The following is a 15,780-nucleotide window of genomic DNA, read 5'->3' on the forward strand; positions in this document are numbered from 1 at the left end:
AAACCAGTCCCCTCTTCTAATGCTTCTTGTGTCAATGAATAAAATGACAGTCAACCCAGCTACAAAAGCCAGAAACCCAGGCAACATTTTATAAACCTCCTTCTTGTCCTCATTCCCAAGTTCTGATATATTACCCAGGCCTTTCTGTTTTATCTTCTAAACACATGTTTTTCTCTCTATTCTTATCACTTCTGTCTAAGTCCAAGCTACTGTCCTCTCTCGCCTAAGATAATGCCCTCCCGATTGGTCCCCTCAATCCACTCTCCATATTTCCAGTGATCTTTTCAATAAGCAAATGGTGCCTCATGATCTAGAAACCTTTAAGGCCTTTCCTTTGTACTTAGGATAACTCATAAACATGGCCCACTGGGTCCTGCATATCTGGTTTCTATCCATTTCTCCAATCACATCCTCCATCACACTCCCCATAGCTTATTCAGCTACACCTGCAAAGATCTTTCAGTTTATAAGGTACATCACGCTGTCTCTTGCCACAGGGCCTTTGTACATGCTGCTCCTCTGTTTGAAATTCATCCTTCCTCTTTTCACCTAGTTAACTTATACTCATTCTTCAACTCTTCGTCGTCATTTCCTCAAAGACTTTCCTGAGCTCCCAACTAACAAAATTGTCCACTTATATTTATAGCATCATGCACGTCTTCTTCATATGTGAATTAAAGGTTTAGATCAATTTGTGTGGATAATTTTGATCAATTTGCATGGAGCATCTCTATCTCACTAGACTTTTTGCTTCGTGAAGACAAAGTCAAGGTTTGTTTTTATTCAACGTATCCCTCCAGCACTTGGCAGAGACATGACTTTTCATGCAGGAATGAATGACAAGTTGCTTTATCAATTTTCTCATTTGGTAGGTGGAGATAACCATGCCTGCATTAACCATCTCACAGTCCCACTATCAAATCAAACGGCTCTTTAAAATACTGCTAAGTATCATTCCATTATTTATGATGACACTGTACAAATGAAACCATTAAATAGAAATTCACAAAATAAAACTTCACCTACTTAAAAAACATCTCTAATGCATGCTCTGTGTAAGAGTTCAGTAAAATGGCACTTACACACTTGGGTTTAAGGCTTCTGTCATAAATCGGGCCACCAAGGAGTAGTAATCAAGTCCAGCATACAACTGGTTGAAAAATCTGGGATGGTCTGTAAATTTAAACAGAGTGTTCATCTACACAGCGATAAAAAAGACCAATACTATCTATACAGCAGTAACATAAATGAATCTTTCAGACAAGAAAAGCAGCCAGATACAAAAGAATATATACTGCATGATTCCACTTAGATGTCATTCAATATCAGACAAAGCGGATCTACGGAGACTGAGGTTAGAATTCTGGGTACCTTTGCGAGGGTTATACTGTCTAGGAAGGGGCTTGAGGGAGCCCCCGGAGTGCCAGAAATGGTCTCTATCTTGCTCTGGGTGATGGTTACTCATGCACAGATAGGTACAAACACATGAAGCTAAGCACTTCAGATCTGTCTACTTTACTGAATGTAAATTATGCAACAGCTTTAAAAAGAATTCAAATTCTAATTGTGTACAAGGGAGACACATGTTGAAGACCCACCTCATAACCATTTCTACTGAACAATAATGTTTCTAAGAAAAACTTGGGCACTACCTCGAGACCTCTGGTTTATCTGCTCCCTTTTGTCTAACAACCCAGATCCAAACCAGAACCCTGGAGAACTGGATTATTTGAACTCTTTGTCCAGGTATCAAAGCCTGCTGCCTTTGTCTTCTGAAAATGTTGATATTAACTTCCCTATCTTTAAACGCATTTCACTCGCCAACAGGGTTCACGCTGGGCTACCGGTGGGGAGTGACTTTTCATTTTTCAGATTAGACCGTTTTTCGTAGTGCAACTGGCTTATGTAGATGGACTAAGATGTGAGTCATCATGCGGCTTACATAAACTTTCTAATTCAACTTACTTCAAAGGCAGTAGCCTTTAAGACTCAACTCCAGTTCCAACTTTCTATTTTTTTCCCCCTCCTATAAAAGGTCTCATAAAGGTTCTTGGCTTTACACAGTGTGAATATTCACACCACACACCAGGCTAACTGACTTGACATTCTCAATCATAGGAAGCCCAGCATGACAAAGAACAAAGAGGCAGGAGGTCTATTTCTAAATTTGAGTATTTGGGAACCTTTTTAGTTAGTGGCTTCTCATTACAACGCTCGGCGTTTGGTTTTAGGTTTTCTTTTTTTTTTTTTTTCCTCTTTAAACTGGGGGTTCGATAAAAAACAAAAGTCCAAGAAAATGGTTTTTTAAAAATAATATGTGGAAAACTTCCTCTACTCTGGCAGAGGAAACCAGACATTGCTACAAGTAATTTTAATAAGATTTTTTTTTTAGTTCCATGTTAATTTATGATTGATTTCCATGGTAACATTATGGAAAATATCCAGTAAACTGAAAAATCGACTGCATTAAATGTCATTCTCCACTTCTGACATGCACTATAATAATAAGATATGTATCTCTTCTTTTGAAATGCTAACTGGGTTTTTGATACATACACCAGACTTTCCCAAGGGAATATAAAGCAATTATTTTTAGCCAGGATTTTATTATGTTCTTTCCACTAAATTTAGTTCAGTGTCAGAATTCACCAAGCATAATGCCTGTATGGTCTTAAGCACTAGATTACCTTTACAGCCCACGGAGAAATGCATATTTGGGAAAGTTACTTTCTTACCTTTGGAACTTGCTCACTGGGTGTATGGGATATTAACAGTTAGAATCGCACTTCTGCCCAAGGCGAATACCATGCTACTGCATTTACAAAAGATCATAGTTGTTAAGTCTTCTTGTGAAGCTATCACGGCAGAAACTTACCATGTGTTCGTTTTTTTTTTTTTTTTTTTTACACCATCGTAAGGGTTTTCATGTTTTGATCCTGCTAGATTTGATGAAATAATTGGGCAAGTACCAACTGCCAAGAGTCCATCAGTATCTTCCACGTCTATTCCTGTTTATAGCAAGGACACCCTCCTTAGCATTTTTTTTTTCTTTTTGCATATTCTGGGCCTTTTGGATTTAAAACCCCTTCACAAATTCTAATATCAAACTGACCTTTGGCAGTTTGGACCAACATAAGCAATGATTATAAACGGGGAATGGGATGGCCAAGGAACAGATGATATTTCTATATGATCACTAACACCAACGGTTTTTCCATCGATTTATCTTTGGCCTTGACAAAAAAAAAAATCTGTCTTAGGGATTAAATGGCCCATCGCAAACATATCAGAACCACTCTTTTTTGATCTAGCTTTCTTATCTCATAAACACTGTCATCCTCAGCTTTACTGTGAGGTAAATACGTGCTTAAGAAAATATAAGAACTTATCAGGGGTACGGACGAAGGAAGCAAACGAAAGGTCTTACTAGTTTTGACGCTGTAGCGGATGACATCCCGGCAGAGCTCCAACAGCCTGTGGTGTGGCTCTCCTGTGTTTCTCATGTCCAAATCAAGAAGCTGCTTCAGCTGTTCAGGAGGCCGCCACTCACAAACCTAGACATTCAGCAATGGCAGTTAACTGAGCACCCACCAGAGCCAGGTACGAACAGGACGTTACCATCATGGACCCTACCCTCCTGCAGCTCCCAGACAGGTGGGAGAGACCGAGATTTAAATGTGCCACCACAGTTCAGCGTGAAAAGGCTGTGAGAGTGGCCCAGATGTCATTGGAACAAATGAGGGGCCCCGTCTTGGATTTGGAAGGTCAAAGACTTCCTGGAGGAACCGATATATAACTAAGCAAAGATTAGGCAGCGGGGTGAGGCAAGGGGCACTCTAGGTGAAAGTAATGGAAGTCATAAAGGCTAAAAGATAAGGGGCACATCTCAAGAGTGAAGTTAGTTTGGTGTGGCTAGAGCATGGAGTTTGAGGAAGGAGAGGCCAAGAAGGGAAGCTGGCACGCCACGATAACTTCCTAGCTAGTCTCTCTGCTTGTACCCCTATCCTTGTCCCATACAGTCCATCAGCCTAGCAGCCAGAATCCAGAATGATCCTCTTGAATCGAAGCTATGGTCGTTCCTCTGCTGACATATCTCAGGGGTTCACTTCCTTCAAGGTAAAGCCAAAGTCCTCACAATGACTTAAAATGATCCTGTATGATCTGCTTCCCTCCTGGTTGGCTCTGCCCTGCTAACGTGCTCTTCCTTAAATAAGACCAAGAACCCCCCCACCTTGGAGTCTTCCCACTGGCTGTGCCCTCTGCCTGGATGCTCATGTCCCAAATGTCCTCACGGCTAACCTCCTCTGTTCTTTCAGAGCTTTGCTCAAAGTCACTTTCTCAATGATAGCAATCCCAATTCCCTTATTTAACATCACGAGGGGCACCCTGTCCCATCTCTCTCAGCCCCCCCCCCAACTTTTTCTGCTCTTCCTTTTTCCATAGCACTTGCCACCTTTCAACCTACCATGTAATTCATTTATTATGTCCCACATAATGTCCACAAGAGCAGAGATGTCCATCTGTGCTCGCTGCTCCCAAGTAGCTAACACAGTGCCCACCACGTAAGAAGTGCTCCATAAAGACGTGATGAACAAAAGGATTAATGAATGACTGAATGGGATAAACAAGACTCTGATCATGACGGATTTTCTCTGGCATGTCACAGAGTTCGAACTTGGCTCGAAGGCAGACGCTGAAATGTTTGGGACAGGGGAACGCTATGAACATATTTGTGTTTTGGACAATAGCTTTAGTTGCTATGTGACGATTCCAAGTGAAATTGGAAATGAGGGGTTACTGTATTAAACCAGGCAAGAGAAGGTGGTATTCTGGATGAGGTGGATACCAGTGGAATGAAGTATTTCCACAGATATTTAAAATGCAGAAGCAATAGAACCCAGAAGTCAATTACACAGTAAGGATGAGGAAGACGAATGGGCCAAGGACAACCCTCAGGTCTGTAGCTTGCGTGCATGGGTTGAAGGTGGTGATGGTGGGGTGGGGGAGGCGGGTGGAGAATCTGGTGGGATGTGGGGTGGGGATGATGAGGTTCGAGCGTATTTAGTCTGAGGCCTCTCAGGACCTCCAAAGGGAGTGCAGCAGTTGACCTGAAGCTCTTGTGAAAGACAAGAAACGCAGTTCTGGGCATATACTATGAAAATACAATATGGATAACATGGCTCAGAGAGAACCTACCGCTAAGAAGAAAGGCACGGGATCTCACCTGGGCACCAACAACACTTAAGATACAGGCAAAGGGAGAGAAGCTCACTTGTGAGGTGGAAGACAAACCAGAGAAGCAGGGACAATCTGAGAAGAGTTTAGTGCTGCTAAAACAAAGAAAAAAAGAACGTTGTGAGGAGAAGATGGTCATCACTATCGAATCCTACTGCGAGGCCGAATTTGATAAAGATTGAGAAGTGCTCATGGGATTTATCAACAAGGAGGTGTTCTTGGCAATACCAGTTTGGCTTAGAGAGGTGGGAGTGAAGGCCAGATTGCCATGGAGTGAGGGTGTGGGAGGTGAGGAAAGAGAGGGAGGGAGGGAGTGTAGACACTCTTTAAAAAGTTAGGCTGTGGAGAGGAGGAGAGAGACAAGGGAGTAGCCAGGAAGTCAGGAGACTGGGAGGTGGGAGGTTGGGGAAAGAAGGAGGAAATGCTAAGTTGTACAAGAGGTATGAAATTAAAGTCTGATGTGAGAACCATAATAGGCAGAGTTCAATCAAAAGTGAGACCATCAAAAGGAATGACTATTGTTACAAGCGTATCTCAGAGACACTGCAGGTTTGGCTCCAGACCACCTCAATAAAGTGACTATCAGAATAAAGTGAGTCCAACACACTTTTGGCTTCCCAGTGCCTATAAAAGGGATGTTTACACTGTCCTCTATATATAGCCTATTAAGTGTGCGATAGCATCATGTCTCAAAAAAATGTCCGCACCGTAATTAAAAAACACTTGTTGGGGGACGTCATTGAGAAGAGGTGACCACCCAGGTGACCCACAAGCTGGACCCGGGCACTTGGAGGCTACTCACCCCCTCCCCGTCCTTGGAATGTGGGTTCAAGTCGCATTTCCGGCTCTGAGGACGCAGTCTTGAGATGACGTGGTGTTGACAACAGTCGCACAGTGTATTTGGCTGAACCCAGTTGAGGCCTCTACCTATCTCTATGTATATAAACTTTGTAGATGAGGCAGGCAGGCTCAGGGATCCACCCATCCTCCTGCCGCCCAAGACAAGTCTCCTATGTAAGTTCCCTTTGCTCATTAAAACTGCCACCACCAACCTGGAGCGGCCTGTTCGTTTCTTTGGTCTCTCCCTGCCCTCTGCCAGGAGCCAGTTTCAGATCTCACCCAGGAAGCCCCTGAGGAGATTATGGAGCAACACTACTTTATTGCTAAAAGACGCAAACCATCATGGGACACAGGGCCTTGCCTCAGCGTTGATGGCTGCTGTCTGATCGAGACAGTCGCTGCTCAAGGCTGGGGCGGCTGTGTGGCAATTTCTTCAAATAAGACAACAATAAAGTTTGCTGCATCAACCGGCTCTTCCTTTCATGAACGGTTTCCCGGTAGCATGTGATGCTCTCAGCATCTTGCCCACGGTAGGACCTTTTTCAGAATCAAGGTCAATCCTCACAGACCCTTGCCACGTCTTTGTCAACGAAGCTAATGTCTTATTCCAAATCCTTTGTTGCCGTTTTAACAGCCTTCACAGCATCTTCCCCAGCAGTAGATTCATCTCAAGAAACCACTTTCTCTGCCCATTCATAAGAAGCAACTCCTCATCCGTGCAAGTTGTATCATGAGATTGCAGCCATGCAGTCCCCTCTTCAGGCTCCGCTTCTAATTCTGGTTCTCTTGCTGTTTCCACATCTGCAGTTACTAACCCCACCAAAGACTTAAACCGTCCAAGCCATCCATGACGGTTGGAATCACCTTCTTTCAAACTCCTCTTAAGGTTGATATTTTGACTTCTTCCCATGTTTCACAAATGTTATTTATGGCATCTGGACTGGCAAATCCTTTCCAGAATGCTTTTTTCTTTTAAATTATTTTGCCCATATCTATCAGAAGAATCACTATCTGTGGTAGCTATAACCTTGCAAAATATATTTCTTAAATAATATGACCTGAAAGTTGAAATCACTCCTTGATCCACGGACTGCAGAATGGGTGTTATGTTAGCAGGCATGGGACCATTCATCTTGCACATCTCTATCAGAGCTCTTGGGTGACACTATGTGCATTATGAATGAGCAGTGATATTTTGAAAGGAATCTCTCTTCTGAGCAGTAGGTCTCAACTTTGGGCTGAAAATATCGAGTAAACTATGTTATAAACAGAGGTGCTGTCATCCAGGCTTTGTTGTCCCATTTACGGAGCACAGGCACGGGAGATTTAGCAACGTCCTTAAGGGCCCTGGGATTTCCAGAATGGTCAGTGAGCACTGGCTTCGAGTCACCAGCTGTATGAGCCCCTAACTGTCTAGTCAGCCTGCCCTTTGAAGCTTTGAAGCTTTGAAGCTTTGAAGCTTTGAAGCCGGGCCTGGCCTCTCCTCTCCAGCTTAAAAGTCCTAGATGGCATCTTCCGATAGAAGGCTGTTTCATCTGCATTGAAAATCTGTGTTTAGTGTAGGTCTTTTGGATAACCTGCTGTAGTTTCTGTGTCAACACTGGCTGCTTCACCCTGAACTTTTTTGTTACAGAATCGGCTTCTTCCCTTACACCTCACGAACCACTCTCTGCTGGCTTCAAACTCTTCTTCTGCAGCTCCCTCACCTCTCTCAGCCTTCCTAGAACGGAGGAGAGTTAGGGCCTTGCTCTGGATCAGCCTTTGGCTTAAGAGATAACGTTGTGGCTGGTTTGGTCTTCTACCCAGACCACTAATGCTTTCTCCATATCAGCAGTAAGGTTGTTTTACCTTCCCATCATTCATGTGTTCACTGGAGTAGCACTTTTTAATTTTCTTCGAGAACTTTTCCTTTTGGAGCCACGATGTGGCTAACGGATGCAAAGTGCCTAGCTTTTGGCCTATCTTGGCTTTCAAAATGCCTTCCTCACTAAGCTGAATCATTCCTAGCTTTTGATTTAAAAATTTTTTTTTAACATTTTTATTTATTTTGGAGAGACACAGAGAGACAGAGCACAAGCGGGAGAGGGGCAGAGAGCAAGAGGGAGACACAGAATCTGAAGCAGGCTCCAGGCTCTGGGCTGTCAGCACAGAGCCTGACACGGGGCTCAAACCCACGAACCGTGAGATCATGACCGGAGCTGAAGTCGGACGCTTAACCGACTGAGCCACCCAGGCGCCCCTTAGCTTTTGATTTAAAGTGAGAGACATGCACCTGTTCCTTTCATGTGAACACCCAGAGGCCATTTCAGGGTTATTCAGTGGTCTTATTTCAATACTGTTGTGTCTCCAAATAGGGAGGCCCAAGGACAGGGTGGAGGAACCCGGGAACTAACTGCCAATGGGCAGAACAGTCAGAATACAAACAGTTAAATTCACTGTCATATGGGTGTGGTTTGTGGTGCCTCAACACAACTACAACAGCAACATCAGAGATCCCTGATCGTAAGAAATATAAAAAATATTCCAATATTTTAGAATTTGTTATAATATATAACAGATGTAATAATGAAAAAGTTTGAAATAATGTGAGAATTACCAAAATGCAACACAGAGACACGAAGTGAGCAAATGCTGTTGGAAAATGGCACCAATAGACCTAGTAGATGGAGGGTTGCCACAGACCCCCCAACTTGTAGAAAACATAATATTGGCAAAGGACACTAAAGTGAAATGAGGCATCCCTGTATACACAACAACATGAATAAATCTCAGATGCATTTTGCTGAGGGAAAATTGCAAGCCTCAAAAAGCCTCTTGTGATAGAATCCCACCTATCTGACATTCTGGAAAAGACAAAAAAAAAAAAAAAATACGGGCACAGAAAACAGGTCAGCAGCTGTCAGGGGCTAAGGCGAGGGGCAGGGTTGACTATAGATGGTCCCAGGGTTGATTGTAGAGGGGGTGATGGAACTGTTCTATATCTTGATTGCGGTGTAGTTACATGACTTATCAAACTCATATAACCACACACCGAAAGGAGCAAATGTTACTAAAAGTAAATTGTAAGTTAATTTTTTAAGTTTTTTTTTTAACTTTTATTTATTTTGAGACAGAGATAGAGAGCAAGCAGGGGAGGGGCAGAGAGAGAGGGAGACAGAATCCCAAGCAGGCTCCACACTGTCAGCACAGAGCCCAGTGTAGGGCTCGAACCCATAAACTGTGAGATCATGATCCAAGCTGAAGTCAAGAGCCAGGTGCTTAGCTGACTGAGCCACCCAGGCGTCCCTATAACTCAATTTTTTTTTAATGTCTGTAAGAGAAGACACTAGAAGTAATCAACTCACAAAGTGTGGGGATGTATCTGAAGGTCACCTTTCAAAGGTGCCTTGTTGGATCTCTGAGAAAGTAGACTAGATTCACGACATAAAAATTCCACCTCCTTCTCCCAAATTCAACATAGCTTTCAACCCAACTTCAACATAGCTTTCAACCCAACTTCACATGGAGAGACTGCACGGTGACTGTACTGCAATCAACTTGTGGTTCCTTAACTGATAACTTAGGATCTTAAGTCTCCCCTTCTTGTCTTATCTCCCATTAGTCCCCTACATGCGCCCTTCTTTCTGGGCAAAATTTCCCTTTTGCAATGCTCTTTCCATTCTTTGCCTTCCCGCTTTCTTCAGCACACATGGGTCGGCTTCTCTCTGCCCTTCAAAATCTTACTTGACCTTCACAACCCACATCAAAGCTCAGACTGCCCACTCCTCTGTGAAATCCCCGAAGTCAGCCCCAATCACACACATTTATCACATTCTTACTGGGACCCCCTGTTCTCTTGTCCAGTGAAAACTCACCCTTCCAATTAGACTATAAATTCTGTTCAAAGCTGAGCTTTTATCTTATTTGTCTTTATATCCCCCAGGGCCAAATATAATGGCTTACCCGTAGCTAATACTCAGTTAATATTTAATGACTGAATAGAGGCCAATTAAAAAGGAAAAAAGCTTACCAGCAAAGCAGTGCGCTCCAAAGTGAAGCCGGTCCAAAATATTTCACAAGTACAGATAAGACCAGAAAATATGCAATTATAAATATGTAAGCAAGAAATACCATCAGTGATTTTGCCTGGAATGTAGCTATTCTAAGTTCACGAGACACTTTCACCTTTATTCCTATTAGTTTTCCCAAATGCGTGTGATCAAAAATTCAGAATAAATCCCGTTCCACATTCAAAATCTTTTTTAAACGATATTTATTTTTGACTAATAGAATTGGAATAAGAATCCCTCCTATACATCTATTCATTGATAATTCGACTTCAATAGGAAAGATAATCAATGTGATAAAGGATAATTGAGCAATTATAAGAGACACACAGAGGAGAAGTTCAAAGCACAGACTCAAGCCAGGCTGCGTGGATTTTCATGCCACCTCTAATGCCTACTAACACGTGACCTTGGGCAGAGGACTTGACCTCCTGTTCCTCACTTTTTTCCTCATCCTTAAAAGAGAGTTAACATATAGCCCCTGCTTCTTAGTGTTTTTGTAAGGATTAAATGCACAAATTCATATGGAATAGTCCTGAGAACATCACCTGGCACACAGTAAACACTCCTAAGAGTAGATATTATTAGTAATAATTGAAGTATCAATTTGAATCTGAATTGGAGCCTGAATTTGAAACCTAGGCCCAGTAACTGGTGCCAGTCAGAAGTCAGACTTAACCAAGATTTCCAGTTGAGCTCAGACAAGCTCCTGAGAAGGACCTTTAGATAAATTTTAAAACTTTTCATACCCTTTTCCCCATTCCGCTTGTGTTTTACCAGTAACAAAAAGAATGTGCCCATGACAATGGAGAGCAGAGTATTTTTTAGGGCGTGTATAAATCAGATCATCAGGTTATTTATAGTCAACACGGTTACAGCACAGAAGCTTCATTCCTGTGTTTCATGCCCTCATGGTCAAGGTCTGAGGTCTCAGCCAGTCTCCCAAGAAAAGATGGCTGCCAAAGTTAGGCGCCAACCCTCCTAGGAAAGTAGATGCTGGGGGGAAGGGGGTGGGGCTCACACTTTGTTTCCCGGGATCCCCTTGAAACAAAGGTAGGAAGGAAATAATAGCATGAGCTTCCCATTTTCCCTTACATCGAACCACCAGATTGGGAAAGAACCTATCTTTCCCATTCCTCAGATTTCTGACAGGTGTCGTTTATTTTTACCTTCTCACTGACATCAGTAGCCTTCAAAACCACCTCTTCCATGATTAGCCTACAGGCCTCTTCCACAAATTTTTCTCCTGCTTTTGCGTCTGTTGTGGGGCCGTTCAGTACAACCCCATCCACGAGAACGGCACTCTTCTTACTTGGAACCATCTCTTGTTGATGGGGGTCTCCTGCAAGCACACAAACAGATCATGTCTGAGATGGAATCTAATCAGATCACAACAAAACACAAGGGGAAAAATGGATCACTACCCCAGCTTCGAATGGTGTATCTCTTTTTTTCAATGTTTTTATTTATTTTTGAGAAAGACAGAATATGAGTGGGGGAGGGGCAGAGAGAGAGGGAGACACAGAATCGGAAGCAGGCTCCAGGCTCTGAGCTCTGAGCTGTCAGCACAGAGCCCGAAGCGGGGCTCGAACCCATGAACCGCGAGAACATGACCTGAGCCAAAGTTGGATGCTCAACCGACTGAGCCACCCAGGCGCCCCATATCTCTTTTAATACATGTGGGGCGTCGAAGCTGACCGTTTTTTTATAGTTCCCAATGGCATAATAGAGTTAAGGAAAGAAAGTTCTATTTTCCATTCCTGCAGCATCTTGTTTAGCATCAGGGAGTGCGGAGGAGCTCAAGAAATGTAAATTCAACCTACTTTACTCACTCTTGCAAACACCTTTCAAACACATGTACAAAAAGATGATTGTAGACACAAGCCCATGTCTCTTTTGTGCACATACACTCTTCTGTAATTTGTTAAGGACTGCCATATATTCCTTTTGTAGGAATAAGCCATTCCTGAAGAAAAAATGATCTCTAGGTCACCTCTCTTAACTTTACATTTGAAGCTCATGCTTGGATCCTGAGAAACTTAACAGAAGCCCATGGGGGAGGGGAAGGAAAAAAAAAAAAAAGAGGTTAGAGTGGGAGAGAGCCAAAGCATAAGAGACTCTTAAAAACTGAGAACAAACTGAGGGTTGATGAGGGGTGGGAGGGAGGGGAGGGTGGGTGATGGGTATTGAGGAGGGCACCTTTTGGGATGAGCACTGGGTGTTGCATGGAAACCAATTTGACAATAAATTTCATATATTGGAAAAAAATTTTAAAAAAATTAAAAAAAGAAAGTCTAAAAAAATAAATAAATAAATAAAAATAAATGACCCTCTATATTAAAGACACTGCTTTTGTCCCTGAGGGCCCCTCCTTACATATACTCAGCCACCTTTTTTATGGAAGAAGAAGAAAAGACAAGTGAGATGCATGATGGTTGGTGTAAACCCACATTTGATACCCTTAAATTTCTCAAACTTTCAGTTTGGGCACAGGCAGAAGGATGGAACAGAACATTTTCAGGAAGGTACAACTGCCAGTCAGTGACTAAAGGTTAAAAGTCAACATGGAAATCTATATCTGAGAATAAAGGTTACTGCCTACCCAAAATAGCCCTCCACAAAAATAATTCTGGCAACTTCATCCAAATATTCCACCAATATCTGCCACAAGCTTTGATTCAATTTTATTCTTTCTCTAATCAGTGTCTCTCTTTCCTCCTATAATGTACATTGTGGAAATTTCCAGAAACAAGTTTTAAAACTATTTTTCAGCACCACACCCAGAACAGTGCCTTGCTTGTACTTTGTAAGTCTACCTTAAACATGCCAGTGGCCCATAAGCGTTTCAAATATTTTTGTGCTTACTAAAGCATAAAAAGCATAACAGTATTAACATTTATTATGCCTTAAAGTCCGTCTTTTCCTCAAAGTAGTTCATTTTGGTAAAATTCTGTGGCTTTACTTCTGTTACTGGCAAACCCAATTGGTGTCCATGGAGGCAGATAAAAATGGCACAGGCAGATTCCCCAATTTGGGAAAGCCGGGTTCTGCAGCAGAGGACCAATCTTTTAACCTCACGCTGAAGGGTAAACCATCCAGAGCTCCAAGGATGGATTTCAGTTCCACCCTTCACTTTGACTTATCTTTCACTTGAAAGGGTGCATTCAACATGGCTCAGGGCCAAATGTGGAAGCCCGGGGTTTGAGCTTTCAGATGGGAAGCCTGTAACACCTAAAGGCACTTTCCTCCCTCCCAATTTTAGGTTCTAAAAATAAACTGGAAAAGAGGGCGATTATTCAGGGAACCCTGGTTATGTCAGTAGGCAGGGCTATTATTAGGCAGAGAGAAAAAGTTAGTTTTTTTTAACCTCATTAGTAGGATTTCAGGTTTTTATCGTTCAGGGAATAGCAGTCACTCTGTAGCCCTCTCAGAATCAATCTCTCTCTCTCTCTCTCTCTCTCTCTCTCTCTCTCTCTCCCCTCTCTCTCTCTCTCTGTTTCTCTCTCTCTCACACACACACAAAATGTCAAACACCCACTTGCAACCAGAAAAGCAGTGAAATTGAAACTAAAGTCATCTCTGTCTCCACAGCAAAGAAATCCCCATATTTCATGCAATTATCTGTGAGAAAATCTATAAAAACTATAAAGAACTGGAGACAGATTATGCTTCTTTTCTTGATATATACATTCTAATTCTATTGCCAGATGTGACAATGTGCCTCTTCTTCCCCATGCTTTTTCCCAGGTTGTGTAAGTAGGTCAAACTGTGATCTTCTGGGATATGTACCCAGGATTTCCAATCTAACTGCTAGTGTGTATAGTGGTTAATAATGAAGTCTTTCAGTGGGAAGAATCTTCCATGAAGAATAAATCCAAAATATGACTGTTTTTCATCACCCCTTCCCCTACCACCTTAGTCCAGACCACCATCAAAAGCTTGGATTAGTGCAGTAGCCTCCCAGCTAACCCTTGGCTCTCACCTTTGTCCTGCATGTCGTACGGACTATGCTCAACATAGTAGCTCTTATGTTCCCCTTGAATCGATATGTCAGATCAAGGCTGACTTAAACCATCCAATGGCTCTGTATCTCATCAACCAAAAAGTCAAAGTCCTTATAATGAGCTCTAAGGCCCTAAATGATCTCCTGTCCCCATCATCTCCTGGACTTCAAACCTCATCTATTACTACTGTCCTCCAAGCTCCCCAAGTTCCATCCACCTTGGCCTCTTCACTGTTCTTCACTCTTTTCTTAAACATGAGTTTCTCAAAGAGGCCTTCTTGACGACCTGATTTCAAACTGTAGCCACTTCTCACCTCCACCTTCTTTCTTTGCTTTATTTGACTCAAAATTAGTGACCATGATGTGACATATAATATAAACTTATTTACTTATTTGTCTAAGTATCTGTCTCTCCAATAGAGGTTTGGCTGTATAAGCTTCTGTCTGTTGGTTTCACTTGTGTTTCTGTAGCACCTCGAAAGTACCTGGCAATTTATAGGAGTCTGATAAGCCTTTGTTGGCTATTACATAGAAGAAGCTCTCCTTGACCCTTCAACCAACCAATGATAATGTCCCCTTCTCTGAGATGCCATTGTAAGTTACCTGACTAACTGAGCGGGAAACAACTTTGGCTGGGGATGGGGTAGATATAGAATACAATTCATACAATCCATGGCCTACAGAAGACACGGGAGGAACAGGAAGAAGAACAGGGAACAGGTTCAACAGGAAAACTGAGCTGTAGCCCCTGGACTGTGAAAGGAAACTGCACACGGAGGTTCTCACTTTCCTCTCCTCTCCATACTTTTTGCTGCAGCCCCTCTCTTTCTATGCTCTCTCCTTCCTTTTCTTGTAGGAATTTGACTTCTGAAAGTCAGTCCATCCAGCCTCACCTAGGAACCACACTTCCAAATGTGAAAGGCAGTCGACCCCTTAAACTCTGACTTGTGAATGTCCACCGGCTCTCCAATCCCATGCCTCCCAAAGCTCTGTATGAGATCAATGTTTGCTTTGTTCAAAGAGATGCGCAGATTTCCTTGGTGAGCAAACAATACATTCAACTTTAAATATTGTTTCAGTTATTGAGCAGTGGCCTCTTCCTTTGACGCAGGATTAAGTAAATTAACACAGACGAAGACTTAAAACAGTGCCTGCTAGGTAGTGGGTACGCAAAAAAAAAAAAAAGTCATTAATATTAGCTGGCTCAATAAATTTTAGCTAACAGTAACAGGCAACCAATAATACTTATTAAATACATAAGTGCATGGAGGAGAAGTGAAACTCCCTGTGACAGTAAGCTACAATAGTAGAAAGGGAAAATCTCCTCAGCGTGGTCAAATGACAAGGTAATGAACTCTAGACCAAGGGGCCACAGTGGAAGAGTAGAAAGAGGGGCCACAGAGTGGGGGATTGCCCCGTAAACACAGCAGTACTTCCTGCCAGAATGTTCAGGACACAAGATGGCGGTCATGCAGTTCAGCCCCCACTGAGCGGGCAGCTCTCCACACCTCCTGCCTTGTCACTCTCCAGCTTGCACTGTGGCTTCTGTGCAGCGGTTTGATTTCTTGCACCAGACTGTAAAATCCTACAGGAAAAGGATGCATGTCTCATTTTCCTGGTCACGTCAGAAACCCGTTCGGCAGCTAGCACGGGTAG

The 15,780-nt window shown here is 42.7% G+C and overlaps 1 protein-coding gene across 1 annotated transcript in view; it reads right to left on the bottom strand.

Moving 5' to 3' along the window:
- Positions 1 to 15,780, bottom strand: part of GADL1 (glutamate decarboxylase like 1) — a 278,233-nt gene that overhangs the window by 127,213 nt on the left and 135,240 nt on the right. The window contains exons 5-7 of the mRNA XM_042956241.1: positions 11,291 to 11,463; positions 3,428 to 3,554; positions 1,083 to 1,173 (exon numbers count right to left, since the gene is read on the bottom strand). Coding sequence (XP_042812175.1) covers positions 1,083 to 1,173; positions 3,428 to 3,554; positions 11,291 to 11,443 — 371 coding nt within the window. The 5' untranslated portion in view covers positions 11,444 to 11,463. The remainder of the gene's footprint in view (positions 1 to 1,082; positions 1,174 to 3,427; positions 3,555 to 11,290; positions 11,464 to 15,780) is intronic.

Source organism: Panthera tigris, chromosome C2 (genome assembly GCF_018350195.1).
Source record: "Panthera tigris isolate Pti1 chromosome C2, P.tigris_Pti1_mat1.1, whole genome shotgun sequence".
In the NCBI taxonomy this organism is placed as follows: domain Eukaryota; kingdom Metazoa; phylum Chordata; class Mammalia; order Carnivora; family Felidae; genus Panthera; species Panthera tigris.